Source organism: Ascaphus truei, chromosome 16, assembly GCF_040206685.1.
Source record: "Ascaphus truei isolate aAscTru1 chromosome 16, aAscTru1.hap1, whole genome shotgun sequence".
NCBI lineage: Eukaryota > Metazoa > Chordata > Amphibia > Anura > Ascaphidae > Ascaphus > Ascaphus truei.
Genome location: NC_134498.1, coordinates 30,915,125 through 30,935,700, shown reverse-complemented (window position 1 = coordinate 30,935,700; position 20,576 = coordinate 30,915,125). Strand labels below are relative to the sequence as shown.

Genomic DNA, 20,576 nt, shown 5'->3' with positions numbered 1-20,576 from the left:
GGCACTAGGTGGCGAGTAGATTTTTTTTGTTCGGCGAGTAGATTTTTTGGTGATTTGTCGACCACTATATATATATATATATATATATATATATATATATATATATAGACACACACACACACACACACACACACACACACACACACACACACACACACACACACACACACACACACACACACACACACACACACACACACACACACACACACACACACACACACACACACACACATATATATATAAAAAATAACCTATCCATGTTTTATGCGGTAAAGTTGTGATCTTAGTTCTCTGATTTAAGAATCATTTATATGTAACAGCTGTTCAATTATTAGTAACATATGCTCTGGCTAACTGAACAATTAGATCAATTGTTGGCACTATAAAAGACTCAGATCCTGTTGATCATATCATCTCCTTGATGAAGGGACACTGTCACAAAACACATAGAATTGAACTTTGCAAGTTGCATATCCAGAAAAGCAGAGATTCAGCCAGCCCAGTAATCCCACATGCCAACTGGAAATTCAGCGTGTCTCCTACAGGAATTACCGAAGTAACAGCAGTTTGGAATAAACTGGGTCGGAGGGAGGAGAAGAGCTCTAAGGACGCATGCTAAAGGTCACCACACTTCCCTTTAAAAGTGTGAATTATTTTTTGGATGAACTAAGATCTGCCAGCAGTTTCAACCAAATTGGTTCCGCCTCCATCTTGGAATTCATTTTTTTGAAGTGCTACCGTACAAAACAAAAACAGTACATCTTATCGACCAGCTTTGTGGCACTCTCTCTATTAAGAACTATAAATGACATTATGTTCTCTCCGGCTTTCCCTTTTGAGAGAATACGTTATCTGCGAATAACATTCTACGTTCATCAGAGACGGGCCTGACCTGGTGGCCGCCCTGTTGCTGAGATTTATCCCTGGCAAAAATGCAAGACTTGTCGTGTGGGTTGGCGGTGGGTGGCAGTACTCGATTGCAGCTACGTCCTTGTTGCTGGGAACGGTAATAATATAATCAATTAATTAAGTATACTTATTACTGCACATGTTGAAATAGGCCCGGCGAGCGCCAGCAGCTCGGCGTGGGACAGAGTGAGGGAGGCACACAGCTGGGGGGAGCCGGAGCCCAGCGGCGAGAGGACCGGCAGCCGGGTCGAGCCCAACTTGCAGTGCCGGCAGGGGCCTCCCGTAGCCAACGGTCCCGGCCTGACCATCCCCAAAGTAGATAAATGTATTTGGTGGTCGACAAATCACCAAAAAATCTACTCGCCACCTAGTACCACACGTGTGCTGCTTGGGCCAATAGGAGCTCGCCACAATGTTAAATCCACTCGCCCGGGGCGTGCAAATGTATAGGTTTGTCGAACACTGTTATATATATATATATATATTTATTTATTTTGGACATGGGGGGTTCTTTGTACTTTTATATGCATTTTGTAGGTTGGGGCTTCTTTTGTATGTATTTGAGGGGGTGGGGGGCTTTTATATGTACTTGGGGGGCTTTTATATGTCTTTTGGTGTTTTTTTTTTAAATATGCATTTGTGGGGTGTTTTTTCTTTTTGTTTTTAATATGTATTTGGAGTATTTGGGTGGTGGTTTTCATTTTGTTAATATGCATTTGGGGGTGGGGTTTTTTTGGTATGTATTTTGTGAGGGGGATTGTGTGTGTTGAGGAAGGGAATGAGTGTGGGGAGAGGGATTCAGTGAGAGTGGGGTAATTGATGGAGGGGGGGGGGTGAAGAGTGAGAGGAGAGAGTGAAGAAAAGAGGAAGTACGAGTGAGACGAAGGGGAAAAAAATACATGCGGGGGGAAGGGGTGAGAGTGGGGTAACTGATTGTGGGGGGAGAGTGTGAGGAGAGAGGGGGTGAGTAAGGAAAAGTGTTGGAATGAGACGGAGGGGAGAGAAATACATGGGAAGAGGGGGGAATAGAGGGGGCTTGTGAGGTGTGATATGTGGGGGGCTCACTAGACCGCCAACATGGGGTATGGAGGGGGTGTCTTGTAGTAACTAGTCCTGGGTCTCGGGAAACCTGTCTGTGGCCCTGCTGGTTATAGGTGGCTAGTTGCATTAGTCACATAAAATTTCAGCCTGAAATACAGGCCAGGGAGGCAGAACATTAACGCCTCAGATTTGCAGAGATACCCGGGAGATGGATAGTCGGTGAGACTAAATTACCGCCACTGCTGTACTAACTTTGTGCAAACAGATTGAGACACCAAAATGCGCCACAGATTTGCAGAGATACCCGGGAGATGGATAGTCGGTGAGACTAAATTACCGCCACTGCTGTACTAACTTTGTGCAAACAGATTGAGACACCAAAATGCGCCACAACAGTGAACCTACACAAGGTAGCTGATAGTGTGGGGATATCCCACACCACTAAACCCCTTGCCTACACTCACCCTGTAGAGTTAGCCATGGAGGGGTTGTCCCGATTAAGCAAGCAAGACCTCCAGAAAATGAAAAAAAATTTAGAAGAAAGCTCAATGGTGGGGTGTTTAGAGCCTCATCCTTTTATCATCTTATAGAAGACAAGAAATTGCAGTTGCCTTTGGATAAAAGCTTGCCATCGAGTAGAACAAGCCAAAATTTACCTCATGTACTGTTAGCGGATGAGGCTTAGCCGTTGCTCACATACCTCATGAAGCCGTACAATCAATAAGGATTAACGAAAGAAGAAGAAATATTTAATGATAGACTTTCCAGAACAAGACGCTGTGTGGAGTGCGCCTTCGGGATTATGACAGCTAAATGGTGATTACTATTAAAAGCCATAGAAACGTCTTTGCCAAATGCAAAGAGAATTGTAAAATATGTGGCTTTACTACATAATATTGTTATTGATTTGGATGGCACTACTGATGTGTCAATGTTGGATCTTGTGCCTATAGCTGATACCCAGATTCAGAGATCCAGGCCAAATATTGCACCTGGAAAGATGTCAAAATGCATCCGTGATTCATTCAAAGATTACTTTAATGCTGAATGAGCTGTCCCATGGCAAAATAGTGTTTAATAATTGTTAATAACCAATAAACATAATAAATCTGAACTTGTGATCCTGTATGTTATTAATGATTTAAGTAAGTGATATTATATTGATCCACTGATTGTCAATTTTCCATTAAATAAATGTTGTCATATACTGTTCTGTGGTATTTTTAAATTAGAGTAAAAACATAGACATGATGTGAAACAGTGAAAAATGTATTAACAAGTGGAATGGGAAAACATGGAAAACTCAATATAAAATCAATTTTGGAACAGGTAGAATGGTTACACAAACTCAATGTACAATAACAAGTTGTTCCTAACTATTTCTTTCGTTTTTGTGTACCGCCTTCAAAACAACAGCTTGAATCTCTTGGCGTATCATGAGTTTTTGGACTGAGTCCATTTTTTAATATATGGAATTAGGCTTTTAAAGAAATCCAACTCTTCATCTGCATTGTCTTCAATGCAAGACTCATCATTTCCAATATTATCTCTTTTAGAGAAATCAGTTGTTTTTTTCATTTGCTTGATGCCTTCATTTTTGGGGGTTGTAGTTCTGGGGATGTTGCAGTCTCACACAATGAATCTTCATCAATGTTACATCTCCAGATGCGTCTTCTGTACGTTCATTCAGTTCCAGAGTTGACACCGTTTTTGAAGGCGCCATTTGCTCTTTGAGAAACTCCATCACCTTGAAGAACGGCCATGAAGATGAGGTTTCATGCGCACTTGTACGCATTCTGCCATTAAACATTTTAAATAATTTAAAAATGATTAAATCAATTTACTTACTTGTGATGGACAATATTTCCCCAATTTCCCTCCACAATTTATCGTGAAGGTACCGGTCCTGATTGCTGCACTGCACTGAGATTGTTAATGTGGAGCTTCCGGCATCTACTATACAGTAGCAATACTGTTTTGTCATATGGACTCTATTGCACTTGGGATCGTATGATTCCGTGGGCTTACCAACATTGATCGAGGTTCACTGTGGGACTTTTACCAGTATAAAGAGTAGTATCTCTCTTTACTGTGGGACGTTTTCTACACCTGTTGCGGGAGGTTCCCCTGATGTGACGCATGTTCTGGATTGGATTGCTAGTGCCGCTTGTGAGAGAAGGCACCATCCGTGAGGGAGAAGACACCATCCCAAGACCACCTGTGAACATCCATCTGAGGGTCCTGATCCGTCGTTCGGTAACATATGTGATAATCATATGACACGCTTAGGATCTACCTATTTTATGTACACACAATACTTACCCCCTTTTACAGTACAATTATGTTTTGATAGATATACTTCACTATGAGCGTATTGCGCTGTTTCTTTCTGTTTTTACCAGTCATGGTATGCCTTGCACCGCAGATTCAACAAAGGATCTCTGTTAAACACCTCCGAAATTTGTTGTTCTATGTTAGAATTATCCATAGTGTTTAAAGAAAGTACTACTCTACAGTAGAAACTACCAAAAATAAAGACTTGGGCAGTAACCAGGCAGAAAAAGTGAGCTTGGCTCTCATTGGTTCAAAGGTTTTCACGTGACGCAGGTGTCGCACGACAAAAACACAATTCTTTGTCTCCTAAAACCGTTACCGTGCTTCATCGCGTGCGTACTATGGCCGGCTTCATAGAAGTGTAGTTTGTTCATGACGTGCGCGCACTATTGACGCGGCCTTACTTAGCTTGATCTGTCCTGTCTGTGGAGTATATTTGTGTTAATATAAAATATTTTTTTTTCTGTAACACATTAAACTTGATTTGGTTTGCCAAGGTGATAAGGGACTTTATTAAATTCATAATACAAACCCCTGTCTGAAAAACTGAATACAGGGTCAGATTTATAAAGATAAATCTCTTCAATAATATTACATTTAAAATAAAAAATCTGGTGCTGTTTTACCAGTTACCAGGGGAGGGGCTATTTTATGTGTGTATAACGGGGCCCTTGGGTGTTATGTCGGGTTAGAGGGTGTGTGTTATGTGTGGTGGTGGGGGTTATTGTGTGAGGGGGTTATGTGTATGGGGGGGATTATGTGTATGGGAGGGCAAGAGGAGCATTAGGGAGAGAGGTGTGCGCGGGAGGGAGAGAGAGGTGGGGGCATGAGGGAGAGTGAGGTGGGGGCATGATCGAGAGAGAGGTGGAGGCATATGGGAGAGAGTGGTGAGGGAAAGAGAGGTGGGGGAGAGAGAGAGGTGGGGAGAGAGAGATGGGGGTGAGAGATGGGGGCATGAGATAGAGATTGAGGGAGAGTGAGGTGGGGGCATGGGAAAAAGGGAGGAAAGGGAAGAGTTGGGAGTGTGAGATAGAGGTGAGTCTCGCTAGGACACAGACAATGTGGAGAGGGGACCCAATGGAAACTCTAGTCCTGTGCCCGAGGAAAGCTGTATTCGGCCCAGTGGGACAGATACTTTGTTCATAATGGACTACCCGCTAAAATCCATTCCGACCAGGGACAAGAGTTTGAAAGCTGTTGCTACTCCTTTGTGGGATAAAGAAATCCCGAACAATGCCGTACCATCCCAAGGGCCCCCCAACCGGAGAGGTTTAATAGGACACAACTGAACACAATGGGCGCATTGAACACCCAGGGAAACGAACAGTGGAGTCCGCATGGACATCACCTGGTGCATGCATACAATCGTACCAATAATGACCCTACGGGGTACTCACCATATTATCTGATGTTTGGGCGGGAAGCACAATAGCCAAGCGGTCTGTGTTTTGAAGTGGCAGCAGATGGCACATCTCCTACCACTTACAGGAAATATGTGAGTAAGCTCAAGGAACAGTTGCAAGAGTCTTATAAATTGGCTACTACTGCGGCCTGACACCGCCAGCCAGGGAAATAAAGACTGGTATGATTAAAGGGTACATAGATACTCATCTACAGTATCTGTAGATACAGTCTGGTACATGTGGTTGAAAACCATCCAAACTAATGTTATAGAATAACTAATAGGTATCTGGACCTTAATGTACAAGAATCATATAAGAGTGGAAGAATACTACTATAAAAAATGGAGCACTGTCATATATTCTTAAAGAAACAAATATAAAAATAAATAAGGGGGCAACGTTTTGGGGTGAGAAACTCCTTCTGTCCCATTCAATGCAAAATAAGATAATGTGGTATTTCCCTTTAGTGCATCGGAAGGTACAAAATCACCACAACAATGTGGTCCATGCTAACTGAACCAAGGTACACTGTATGCTATGCCTCCTGCTAACTTGCATCCCACTGCACAACTTTCAGTTGTGTTTTAAGATTGTATTTTACCCTAAGGTCCAAATCAGTTGCTCTATAACATTAGTTTAGATGGTGTTCCTGCACATATAATAATAATAGCATGTCCTTGTTTAGCTCTGCTAGCTTTACGTAGTGCATTACAGAGACATTTTGCAGGCACAATCTATGTTTTTGGTGCCTGAGGCACAGGGAGATAAGGTGACTTGCCCAAGGTCACAAAGAGCCAACACAGGGAATTGAACCAGGTTCCCCTGCTTCAAACTCATTGCCAGTCAGTGTCTTTACTCACTGAGCCACTCCTTCTCCCTTATACTCTGTCACATATACTAGACCGTATCTGTTCTGCTATTTACTGCATTGTATATACCATATTCTGGTGCTTCAGGGCTTAATGTAGCTACAGTTCGATTTAAAAAAATGCAACATATTGCCTTTATGACAGGTCAAGATTCTTCCTGGGTCTATCGAGAGCTTCATAGAGGACTTAATTGGTGGGATATCACTTATGGCCCACTAAAAGTGTCAGATGGGTTGTATGGAGTTGATAGAGTCTCGAGATAAGGGCAGTTGTTTTGCCAGAGATGGGATTAAGATATGCTCTTTTAATAACTTTATAAACAATCCTTTTAGAGCAACTTTCAAAAGCACTCTCTGGAGGGTTCAGGGGGCATGGCTTAGAAAGTATTCAACCAAAGAGTGACTTTATTAAAAATAAGAATATCATTTGATGTCATCTCCTCTGCATAACAACAGATACATGTTTATATTCGTGGCAAAAGAAAACACAAATCAAACCGTACCGCACACAACATAGGTAAGAGGTGCCTAGTACAGATATCCATTTGTCACTCAAATTTAGGAGCAAGACAGTCATAATTAGTCTTGTTACACCCATAATAATTGCCTGAATCTATTGATATAACTCGTGTGTCTAAGTATTGGGGAAATCAAGTCATGAGTGTTTATATATTAAGGCAAAACCCTTTAAACGTCAAAAGAGTTTTTTCCCCTCTGTCATAAAACCGTCAACCTAACTGTTGATTAACAAAAGGGGGTGGGCTTATGTTGTATCAATTTTAAAAGAATGGCATATAGGGCTTGCCCTGGAGTTGTGAAATAAGAATTCAGCAGACGTATGTTTTGGACCAATAATCTCATAATTCTACGCCAGTGACCTCTCTGGAGAAAAACCTATGGCATATGGTAAAGTATTGTATAGGGATTTCTGTTTTATCCTGCTATTTTATTAAACTGTTTTGTATTTACTGTAATTGTATGTTCTTGTAATAATCTTTTTCTGTAATCTGAAGCACTGTATTTTTATATATACAGTATAAAACAATTCTTTAATAAGTGATGCTTTGGGGCCTTAAACTAGTGCATGCTCTGGAGAGAGTATTTACATTTTTGGACACATTTTGCTACAACAGATTTTTGTGTGTAAAGTGCATAGTTTTTTCTATAATAAACAGGGACCTGAGACCCTGGCAGATATATATGAATTACATATTTTGCATATTTATTGGGTGGTGGTAGTCGATAGATCTGATTGCAATTGAGTAAGGGATTCATATTAACTCATTGAAAGTACCTTGCGCAGGAGAAAAATGAGTTGGCTAGATTAGCCATGTGTATTAACCCTGGTTGCATATCTAAGTCACGTGCTCACTTGTGTATTGTTCTTGACAGATGGTACAGTATATGGGGACGGTTTGAGGTAAGAAATTGTTGATGCTCATTTATGTACTTTATACTATTTCTAGTAGTCCAAAATTGTATTGCACAAGTCTCAACGTTTCGTTCCGCTTGCATCTTGACAAAGGTTTGCAAGCAGACCAAAACGTTGATGCTTGTGCAATACATTTTATAATCTTTGGAAGACCAGTGGAGTGCCTCTTTTTCTATTTTTGATCTACTATTTCTAGTAAACATTCAGGTTTTTGATCTTACTTGTTTCATTGTTCATTGATATATTGAGTGCGGAACTGTATATTGTGTGCATGTATCAGGAGTGTGACTAGGACACTCTAAAAGGTTAAATGGGTCCAGATACAACTTTTGATGGTACAACTCACAGCATTTATTAAACTAAAACCCAAGCATTTTATATTTAATTACGTACAGATTATAAACCCCCCAGAACTTGCCAGTCGTAACCAAGACCATGCTCCTGGCTTCTCGAGTTAGAGGTTATTTTAATTAAGACAGTATTAATCTCTTAACACATAGAGCCATATTTACTAAGTGGTGCTACTCCACAGAATACATTCTTGCGCCAGAAGACAACTTACAGTCCATCTAAGTGAAGGAAGAAGAGACATGTAAGTTATGGAAAGCACTGGACATGTGAGAAGGGACCTGTGAGGTTTGGAAAGCGCTGTAAATGTGGAGAAGAAACCTGTGAGGTTTGGAAAGCTTTGTACACAGAGAGTAACACTGCAGTCCTACCTAGGACCAATGCGAACTAGTTGCAGTTAAATGTCAGTGATTTTGTTTATTTTAAACGCTTTCCATTAAAAAAAAAAAAGTTGAAGGTTAATTTTATGTTTTTATTACCGGACATCAGATCACTTATGTTTTTACTGTTTAACATTCTATGAATTTTTACTTGCTACCCTTCAAATTTGTTCTAAATTATGTCAACGAATCTCTGTGTCATCTATTTTGAGCATAGAGAATCGACCATAATATTACATTATATTTGATATATTTAAAATGCTCAGTCACATAGTACATATTTATTTTCATATGCACTGCACATTTACAGAGTCTCTTTATATATATATATATATATATATATATATAAATCGTACTATATGTTTACAGTAAACACATTAAACTACAGTATACCCCAGTGGAATTTCAAACATTTGGAAACATTTTGAGACCTTGAAACCCGATTGCTTGTCCCCCGTGCATTTCATACACCAAATCCTACATGTCCTGTGTTCCAAGCACTGTCGCAGACTTGTCGTCGTCTTGTAATACTGTATTGAATATATCCATGACCTGCAACAAAAATATAAGGTTTTGTTCTTATTTATCTAATATATTGGACACAAACATCACTTCTCAGTTTGTACTACACACCCAAAGAGTGTATCATTCTTAATACATGTTTGTACTGTATATACCGTACACACACACCACACACACACGTAAAAAAAGGCTTCCGTTGCAGCTGAGCTCCACCTGCAGTGACGTCATCCTGCTCCAGATGACCGCGCCATACACCCTGCACCAGAAACCCCCCAGGACCCTGGAGGTCCGTTATCAATAACGAGGTGCAATAGGAAACGTCGGAGGATAAAGCTCAAGAACTTCAACAACTTACGGATAGCCAATAGCACCAATTTGTGAGTGTACACTTTTTACCAGTCCGATATATTGACTTTACATATTACACTATCGAAGGTCCAACTGATAGCGCTCTTATTTCTAGATCGTATCTTCAAACTGCTGGTGCCAGGATCACCATCTTATAGAGCTGCACAGAACACCTCATTACCTCCAGAGCAGCAGAACTCAACGGAAGATTTCTCCTTCCACCCTCTTACCACCTCCCCCCACACTACTGCCACCCTATGTCCTTTTCTCTCTTTGTTTTGTTCATGTGTGCATTAGTCACTGGAGTTCTTTTTGGATGTATTGTTCCATCCATTTTTATGCACATCACCCTGCCTGTCACTGTAATACATATGTATTGTGGTTGCAATTGCAATTACTATTGAATCAACTGTATCCTAGTGGTATAACCCATTTGTACTTCCTCTATATCTGAACACTTTGTAGAAGCCAGTCCAGCTAATGTGAGCACACAGGGGCCTAATTTACTCTCTCACATACACACCGGGAAAGGGAGTACCGTTACTTCCACATATTTAAATCTCCCACGTTATGCATGCCAATAGGAAGCCTCATCGGATGCTGTTGTGGCTTCCTATTGTCCCGCGTAATGTGGGAGATGGAACCGCCATTTTGTTTCCTCTGAAGGGAATAGTATCTATGGGTTCCCGGAACTGAAATGAATGTGGTTTTAGCTCCGGGGACCCCCTACTTCCTGTCCATGTAAAAGATGACGTAGGATGGGGGGTACACCTTTTAATGGATATGTTTTCATACCTAGCCTATAACCCCAGACATGTCCCTAACTGGGAGGGGGCTATGAGGGAGCTCCCCTAAGGAGTAGGGAACAACGAATGGGAGATTTGCCATGACAACCTCAGGGGACTCATTCAGCTCTTGTCTGGACTAGGCTCCCCAGATAGTGTCTGTGTCCACAAAATCAGCCCATCCTGGGAGATTAAGGCATTAAAGAGACATACTGTACCAGGGTATCTGAGAGCAGCCCCCTGCCATATTTGTTACCTTCCTGGGTATCGCCCAGAGCATAAATGGCTTATTTTCAGCTCTGGGGATGGTTAGGGTTCTAAGATACTTACCAGTGAATGTACCAGTGTTGCTGCACCTCCCAGGGGAAACAAAATGACTATTACAATTTTGCGAGCCAATAGGACTGACCCTTTAACCCATTAAGCATATCACTGTCATTAGGTCACTTTGCTACTACATGGGACTAATCATCTTGTAAAACAAGTAACATTTGAAATATAAATCTTGATACACAATTTAAACATACATTACCTGTGTACTAGATAAAGACCCGACCTTCATGATATCGATAACTTTCCTCTCTATCTTTGTGCAGTCCACTATGGTAAAATCATCGTTCTCTTGGTAGGGCAAGTCAAGGAGGATCCCATCAACCTTACGGCAAAATGGAATTGAAGGATGTTTTTAATACCATTAGCCTTTAACGTCCAGTTCCCTCTTTAAAGCAGATTATACATTTTATTTTTGTGCATTTTTTGCCCTACCTGTTTTTGATTGTATTTAAATATTTCTTTAAATAGGCCCAAAGCCTGCAGACGAGTTTCCACATGGCAAACTCTGCACCTAATTCTCACTTGTTCCAACCCAGCAGGCATAGCAGATGCATTTCCATGCAAAGTTAACAAAGAAACTGTCTTGTCTGAGCTTCTGAGGTTTTTTTGGCCTGGATCAACGAGGCTCTGTTAAATCAGCGCTCATAACGTAGCGTTAGCTAAAACAGGAACGGACATTACAGCATGTGCCGAGGGTAACTTGTACCCACAGATCATATTATATGCAAAAACAATGTCCGAAACACATCTCATTGGCGTAGGCTTAACGTCACCTTATTGTAGCATAATGTTGTGTTATCCTCCAGTGACATTAAGTACGTCTTAGCGTTACTCTAATCCAGACCCTAAATTAGATGTTTAACTCAAATTCAGATAGAGAGGAGGGGGCAAATGTTAGTTAAATAACAACATTTCTGCTTGTGTCAGCACAAAATGTTAGAAGCATATAGAAAAGTCATGCAGAGCTTTCTACATCTTCTAATAATAATTGTTTTGTATAGCGATGCTCTATGTTTTTGGTGCCTGAGGCACCGGGAGATAAAGTGACTTGCACAAGGTCCCAAGGATCCAACACCAGGAATTGAACCAGGTTCCCTTGCTGCAATCTCAGTGCCAGAGCCACCCATTCAGCTCTCACAGTATGTTCATCTCATGGTACCTTTAAATCAGCCATAACACCCCTTTAAATCACAAGTTAATAATACTATGGTTTCTTGTATATAGTCAATTAGACTGTAAGCTCCTCGGGGCAGGGACTCCTCTTCCTTAATGTCTAAAGCACTTATTCCCATGATCTGTTATTTATATTATCTGTTATTTATTTGATTACCACGTGTATTACTACTGTGAAGCGCTATGTACATTAATGGCGCTATATAAATAAACACATACAATACAATACAATACAATTGTATAGCACTGAGTGTAGGTACGTAGTACTGTGCATTGAATTTTGCAGGCACAGCGAGACCCTGCCCTGAAGAGCCAACAGTCACGTTTTGGAGCCGGAGGCAAATGGAAATAAGCTGACATTCCCATGGTCACGAGGAGAGGGGACATTGGGATTTGAAGAGCAGAGAAGGAGAAAAGGAGAGAAGGAGAAAAAAAGAGAAAGAAAATCATGTGACTTCACCGAAGACCAGGTAGGAGAAGATACAGAGGCCTTGGGCGGTCCCCTGGCATTTAATTTAAATGCCTTGGGGGAGAGAGTACATGAGCTTTGTGACTGCCGTGCCTCCCCTGGGGGCCGCGCCCCCACTTTGCCACCACTATTGTATTAAACCCCAAATTGTTTTACTGTGTATCTCCCACAGTTACACAGCAGTGTTACTATATCTGGTCTCAGATTAAGTGAAGCAAAGTTTTCTAAATAAAAATAAATACATACCTTTCCACGGAGCCGAGTGTATATTTCGCTGGGAGGAATAATGTGTCCCTTCCCTAGGGGTTTTACTGCAATTGGACCGACCTTTTGAAAACCACAGAAATTAAAGTGTTTGACTCAGTATGTAATATTCCAATATGTATTTTTTACATATTTTTAATATATGGAGATTATTATAGGAAGGGTGGGTTGCAAATCATTTAAACATACTTTGCATAGTCATTAGCATATCTCCCAGGTGTACTCCTTTTTGAGCACAGGTGTCTCTCCCTATGTTATTTGGAGGGAGGTTTGAGGGGATATATATAGAACCTGAGACTCAAATAAAGTAGGTCTCTTTCCTCAATTCTCAACCCCCAAAACACAAAGATTGTCTAGAACCAATATCACCAGGCTAACTGCCCATCTCTGATCTTTAATTTACAATCCCATAGTACACTTACTTGCTAATTTACCAGAGGACAACTACTACTGTTAAATACATGTAGGATATTTTGTTAGACACGGTGCCACTACTTTTTGTAAGTCACTCAACTTGCCATATATAAATCCTAACAATGTTTTCAGATTATCGACCAGAAAAATACTAATCATATTTCCCAGAAGTTGTGAAAAAAACTCACCATATCAGTAAGGTACGAGGTAACTGTGTAGTCTGATATATATAAGGTGACACTATGAGATGATCCCAATAACTTGCAGGAGTTTCTCAATCCCAAGCAGTCCAGCCAGCCTCCTATGAGACGCACAAAAGACAGAAAGAGGAGATGTTTGAGTATTAAGGGATATTTCCGGGGTAGGAAATGAGCGTTAAGGCTTTTAGGTGGATGCAGAGATCCAGATCCACTAAGCTCCTTTAAGTAACTTAAGTAAATGTTAACATAACCGGTAAATTCAAAGGACAATAACATCACTTGAAGCCATGTTTTCTCCTGTTAGGAGCATTGCGTTGACTATAACGGATGCAAATTATATGCAAATGAAGTGTTACCTTAACATTGCATATTTGCTAAAGTGCGTTAAGGTTAACGCGGAGACTTAATGTTACATTAGCTAGGTCATACCTAAACTTGCTGTTACACACATCCAGGCACTAAAATAGGGCTTTTATAGGGTTTGAATGGGTGTAACACTACAGTTACAGTATGTGTGATTTAACTAGCAGTGTTATATACAGTACCAGTATTATTTACCACTCCTCTATTTAGTAACTTGCACTAAATACCTTTTACAACCATCACATTAAATTAAGTGTTATTTATTATATATTTTTTCTACTTAAAGGATTTTTTGGACTATATAAATATTGTTTCACACTTACAACATATGTCTTTATTATTATTATTATTATTATTATTATTATAGGACTGTGACCTCGTGTATAGCACAAAGACAAAAAGGCCTAGTGCTACGTCTAACTTGACATGTTATATACACATACAGTATTATAAACACGCAGACCCTGTAAGCTCAGAACCCAAATCCACCAAATCATATATATGAGAAGATATACAGATAAGTATTTATACAGATAAGTATTTAACTATATAATATGTTGTAATGGGCATGCTCGTATGAGGGATTGCCCCTTCAACGCGGGTTACATTTGTGTATGGAAGATAATAACATTGTGTTTGTACCTTTTTTAATTCTCACCTTCTTTAGATAAGATCAATCCAATAGGTTCTGGCCAAAGACCCTCCATAAAATCCCAAGCCATGTGGCCGATTAAATGCTTAGAAGGTGCCAGTTGTGTTAAGCTGGTTATCAAAAGTGACATCTCAGTGTCTGCGTTTTCCATTTTTATTCTAGAAAAGGAATACAAATCTAATTAAATATATACTAAGTATTTTTGGGACCAGGTCAACGCAAATTCTGAAAAACACTATTCAGTATCAGATAATGTATTTTAGTACCAAAATATCGGACACAATTATTCTCAGTGATATTTTTATGGGGCAACAGAGTTCTAGGGATCAACAAAAAAACCATATAGGGGTTTAAGTACGAAGATCATATTTTCTTTATTATTGTGCGTCAACATTTTCATGCTAAAAAGTAGTACAAACATTCATAACATTTGTGTTGTAAATATTAAGGTCCTTATGGGATTTCATACTGTACTTATGGCGTGTTGTTTGAAATTAATTCTGATGCATTGTGTCATGTTGAATACCTGAATGATTGAAATAAATAAAAGAATTATGTGTATTATGAGTATTTGTGTAATATTATTTATAATAGCTGTGCTGTGAAAATACAATTTTTTTAACCTATATAATTAAACATCCGTGCTGCGTCAAATACATTTTTAGTTGATAAATAACAACTGAAGTCTGCGCTAACAATATAAAAGTAATTTGTAGGGTTTTCGTTGAACTTGGTGGATGATTTTGACACACTTTCCAGTTTTTTTTAGTGTACAGATTCAATTCTTTTAGTACATACCATGTGTACTCCTTTTTGCCAACATTTCAGGTTAGGTGTACACAAGCACAATTAAAAAGGAGGATTCCGTGTGCCAATTTCACGCTAAAAAAGCAGTTTGGAAAATTGCTGTAAAGATTTTGAGTGTTAAAGAACTGTTAAAAGATTTTTCAGCTCCCGTTGAAATTATCTGCTGTCTATCATCTTCCACCTGAGGTTCTTGAAGTTGGTTGTTTTTTGTCTTCTTTTTGGTAAATGTTCTTCTTTCCAGAACTCCATTGTAATTTGCAGTGAGCCAAGCAGTGATCACGCCTTGTTTCAAATGGTTAAGGACTATGTAGTGGGTTTCTTCTTAGCTAGGATATAGTCAATGCCATTCTTGATTCTATTGGGTCCACTCCATGTCCATTTTCTATTTGGATTCTTCTTGAAGCTTGAATTCATGATGTACAGTGAAGTTTTCATAAATTCTACCAATCTGTCTTCATGTTTATTCCTGTTGCTGTAACCATACTTACCAATTGATGCTTCGGCTTTCCACCAATCTTTGCATTGAAATGGCCCATAATGAAACTGAGGTACAATTTCATTTGTTAAGTTCGTTGATTTCATGGTGGAAATCTCCCACTTCATTGTCTGAGCGATTTGATGTTGGTCCATAAACTTGGATTATTTGATGCCTGTACCTTTGTTAACTGAATGGCGATTCTGGCTGCTTTTTCAGATCAGCTTTCATACTCCACTATGTTGTTTATCCATCTCTTGTTAACGTTGAAGCCTACTGCACTGATTCTTCTATGTGCTGTACCTCTTTTTATAATACTGTATGTGTCCTCTTTTGAGCTCAATGATGCCTTCATCTCTCGTCTTACTTACTAAGGCCAGCAATTTCCCATTTCATCTTTTCAAGTTCCTCTTCCAGTTGTTGCAGTGACCGCTTTGTTTAACCTTCTGAATTCTTAGCATACTTCGGCCTTCATGACTCCTTCCTGAATGCTATGACGTCCAGGGACAAGTCAACCTCCTTTTCGTTGCGTTCCATATTTGGGGGATATGGCCTTCTTGCTATGCTGGCCTCATTTCCCTGTTGGAGAGTGCCTTTCCCACATAAGCCCAGTATATTGTTCAAGCTTTCAACCTACTCTAGATCTACTTAAACACCCAATGCCAACTTCTTACCACTTTGAGGCAGTGAGCTAAGGATTTGAGGGAAGAATATACAGTGTATATATAATATATAATATTTTTCAAATTATGTAAATGTAAGTCAGTTTTTAAACATGTTGAGCTAAAACAAGAGCACAGAAGATTGGTAGGACAGCGGACCCGCAAAAACATCTTTGAAAACTCACGGGATAATGAAAATAAAAAAAGTTTATACATTTTTCTTTTTCATTACCCCGGTGAGTTTTCAAAGTTTTTTTGCGGGTCCGCTGTCCTACCAATCTTCTGTGCTCTTGTTGCATTACTCTCGTGATTGGAACGATGCGCATACTGTAGGCTTCACTAATTAGTTGCATCTCATTTCTGATGCGACTGAACGCTGCAGGCTGGCCAGTTGAACCGGAGACGGTGTCGTATATGGGGTAAGAAGAACCCCTCACCGCGAAGATAAGAGGCATGGGGAAGACAGTCCGAGGTGTAGTCCTGATACAAAGGTATTATATTCACTCTCTACGGATTATCTGCAACTGTAGTTTATGTCCCCCACAGGTGCCCATCTTGCTCCTCCGCTACCCAACATATTTGGCATATGCTATTTCTACAACAAATCTATAGTGATTTCACCCTCTAAGTTGATACCCGACTTTAATGCTCACTGAAACGTTTGTTATTGCTCTCATTGCAAGATTCAGTGTCTGCCCTTCAGCTCGAACCCGCTTCCTTTCTTCTCTGAAACTTGGGAGTGGTTGGATTTATTCAGTTTTTTTGTCTGATATCACTGTGTGTTCAACAAGAGTTTGCACAGGCAAAGCCCCCTGTCCCTCTCCCTTATCTATATTGGCTCTCTGATAAGGACATGGTGGGAAAGGGGTAAAGAACTAACAGTGTATGTTGAAAATGTTGGCAGTCATAATGAGTCTCTGCTCTGAAGAGCTTACAATCTAATGTTTTTGTTTGGGTCACAGGAAGGTAACGTGACACTCTGTTCAAGGTCTCAGGGAAAGGAGACACTGGGATCTAAACGGGGATCACCCACCTCCGTTCATTGCGGGTCCTGGTACTTACTTGTAGATTTTTTCCACAGCGTCAGGGCAGTGACATGCGGCTGCGATTACACAGCCAACATCGGTTGGAATGCCACAAATGCCTCCTATGTTCATGATATCTGAAACACAAGAGATATAAACATATTTACATGTATTCAGGATTATCAGCAGTGCTGAATTAGAAACGTGTGTTCTTTATCATTAGTAGAACCCTTATAATGAGGGGGGATGGGGGGATTGCAGTTGCTGCTTTTAGGTTTTTAGAATGTGAAAGGCAGAGAAAAACAAGCATGTGTTTAATGGGTTAAAGGGTCAGTCCTATGTAGGAGTAAAGTGACCTAATGACAGTGCTGTGTTAAAAAAAAAAATCTATTTTCTCCAACCTTAAGTTATGATCCTGTGTCATTAGTGGATGATATGTTACTGGGTTTTTTGTTTGCCTTCCTCTGGATCAATATACTGTAAGTACAAATATAGGATAAGGTATCTGTCGTCTAAATGTAGCATAGGTTGAACTTGATGGATGCACGTCTTTTTTCAACCTCATCTACTATTTAACTATGAATGTTTTGGAAATGTATGGTACATATGCCCTAATGAAGTACTGTACAATGAAATCTAATCAGGTCTGTCATATGAAGCGAGTTTGAAACCCCATGGTAAAAGGGTCAGTTCCATGTAGGAGCAAAGTGACCTATTGACAATGACATGTTCAATCGGTTAAAGGGTCAGTCTCACACATGACACACCACTGTTTATTGGCTCCAACAAAAAGCAATTTGTAGTTTATTTCCAAAGAGATGAAAACTGCCAAATGTTTGCTATTAGCACAGTTAGATTAATTTCACAAAACCAAATAGACTTTTAAATTCTTTTCAGAATGTGTTTTGGTCAAGGTATGTGGGACTTCCCCTCCTAGGAGTTTGTACAATATCCTCTCTCCCCTCATTTGTATTTTTTTCTAGACTAAAGAGACCTAAGACCATATTTACTAAATGGTGTTATCCAGTAAGACATCTTCCAGTACCAGAAGATACTCTGGGACATATTTACTAATCAGTCTTCTGCATCATCCATCCATGCACCGGGAGACACAGAACAGTCAAGCACTGGAAAGTGTCTTCTGACAGAAGACTGCTTAATAAGCTGAGGTGAACACCTGCTGCATATCACATTTTACCTGTGAACACTCACCTGCAATTTTCCTTATGGACGTGACTTTCCTGGATAATAGAGGGACCAAGTTGCAGCCCATCAGCTGAAACCCTTTGGCTTTTATAAACGGTTTTCCACAAGGCAGCTGAGGTCTCTCCACAGCACAGTTAAATAAGGTGGCCAAGAAGCAGTAGAAACTCACCACCCCAAACAAGACACTGACCGCAATGTTATACCCGACAGGGATAATATCCAATGCTTGCAGAAGGAAACCTATTAGGAGCACTTCAAATGTAAGAGAATTGAAGAACCAAGCTTTGCTTAGCATGAGCGTGCAGAGAATTATGAAGCAGTTAAAAAGCAAGGAGCAGATAATGCCCACTGATATATTAAATCCCTTTATAGTCCCATATAAGCTACAATATCTTCCTGCACCCCAAATAACCCACGTTATCCCATCAAACATAAATGCAATGCTCTCTAGAGTCTTTCCACTTGACAGGGACAATAAACCACTAACGTGAACCACACTTCCAGCCACCACCACCAAAATATCAGTGGCATGTGCTTCTATGGTAAGGGAAAAGGCTGCAAGGGTGTTGAAAGCATGAGCGATAATTTCCGCATCCCGATTATTGAAGTGGGGAGAATAGGGAAAGCCCCGGTCCCTTTCTTGTCTTAGTTTAAGAAGTCGAAGACGGGAAAATATATTTTGAATTGCCCACTTTTTGACCGGGACTTTGACGTCTGCATTTGTGACCAGAAGCTTTTTAAATGCAACGACGGCAGAGGCTAAGAAAATAGTCACGTTAACTGCTTTGGGTGCACTGTGGGAAATTCCATCTGGATGACAAGACAATGCAACGCAGTAAACAGCAAACAGCAGTGTGTACAACCCATCTGTTACGTTTCTTAAAAACATAACACATGCCAAAGCAAAGAAGAGAATTGTAAATATTACCATGAAGGAGAGGGGCAAGATTGGCTCATTTAACTGGCTGGGTTGGTACAAAAGGGAATACCCTTCTGCAAACTTCAGAACAGCAGTGAAGCTAAAGAAGGTGGCGTGTAGTATATCCTGTGAGCAAAGAGATACAATAGAGATGGCGATTTGGTACAATCCTGCAGTCCACAGCCAAGGAACGTGACCGATGAAGAGTATACTTGTCATTCCCACCAGTTGTCCACTAAAGACGCTAGATGATATCATATTGGCTATGATTCCAGTGACCAGTAGATGATTGCTTGTCTTATGGGTGAAGTTGAGCTTGGTGCGCTTAATATCCACGGGGTTAGCTCTCTGCAGTGTCGAGAAAGGTATAAACCTGTCGGCCACCAGATAAATGCTTATAACAGTGACTATCATAAAGTTGCAGGCGGTAGCCGATGAGCCAAAGTCATCATCGTGAAACATGGCAATGGTGTGAATGTTGGCAAGACCCAAAGCAAAGGCCATGAGAGAAAGGGGCCACTGTTTGTGAATGGCCCCTACGCTTCCCATAATCAGGAAGGCCAGCGATATAGCAGCCAGGCCGGGAAGAATTGCATTCCGGAATGCGGTGGATTTGTCCAGTACCCCGTTTTCTGATAAGATATGGATAATACCAGAATTGCACCAGAGAGCTGAGACTGTGGTGCAAAAGGTGACAACCAGAGAGTCTTTGCCAGAGTTTTTCTGGAACCCTATTAGAAGAAGAAAAAAAAAAACCATAAAATGACAATTTATTCACAATACACTTAAGATCTTACATTTCTCATTATATTTCCAAATATTATTTACCCTCCATAATCTGGGGGTTGTCACCACTGCCAGCTTCACAATGCAGAATCAGTGATGAAGCTCCAAATGAGGAGCCCCAAATAGCTATTTCTGAGTGGATAAGCTGACTCAACACTTCCTTATCCCAAACTTAGATGTAGAAGCTGTGTAATGCAGCAGGAAAAAGTTCTAGGAAATCCAAGTAAAAAAAATAATGTACAGGATACTTAAAATGAGCCCAATAACTTATCCCCTTACTGTTCCTATAACCGCTCCCTATAACTCCTCCCCCAACTGCTCCTATAATTTATCCCTATATCTCCACCCCTACGTGCTCCTATAACCGCTCCAAATAAATCTTCTCCTAGCTGCTCCTATAACTCCTGCCATAACTGAATCTACTGTATAATCTCTCCCTATAAATCCTCCACTAA

At 40.3% G+C, this 20,576-nt stretch overlaps 1 protein-coding gene across 1 annotated transcript in view; it reads right to left on the bottom strand.

Moving 5' to 3' along the window:
* Positions 1-8,339: 8,339 nt before the first annotated feature.
* LOC142467353 (uncharacterized) overlaps positions 8,340-20,576 on the bottom strand; it is a 30,570-nt gene continuing 18,333 nt past the window's right edge. The window contains exons 3-9 of the mRNA XM_075572925.1: positions 18,423-20,066; positions 17,248-17,347; positions 14,248-14,399; positions 13,215-13,327; positions 12,595-12,675; positions 10,906-11,028; positions 8,340-9,270 (exon numbers count right to left, since the gene is read on the bottom strand). Of these exons, the coding sequence (XP_075429040.1) occupies positions 9,196-9,270; positions 10,906-11,028; positions 12,595-12,675; positions 13,215-13,327; positions 14,248-14,399; positions 17,248-17,347; positions 18,423-20,066 (2,288 nt within the window). The 3' untranslated portion in view covers positions 8,340-9,195. The remainder of the gene's footprint in view (positions 9,271-10,905; positions 11,029-12,594; positions 12,676-13,214; positions 13,328-14,247; positions 14,400-17,247; positions 17,348-18,422; positions 20,067-20,576) is intronic.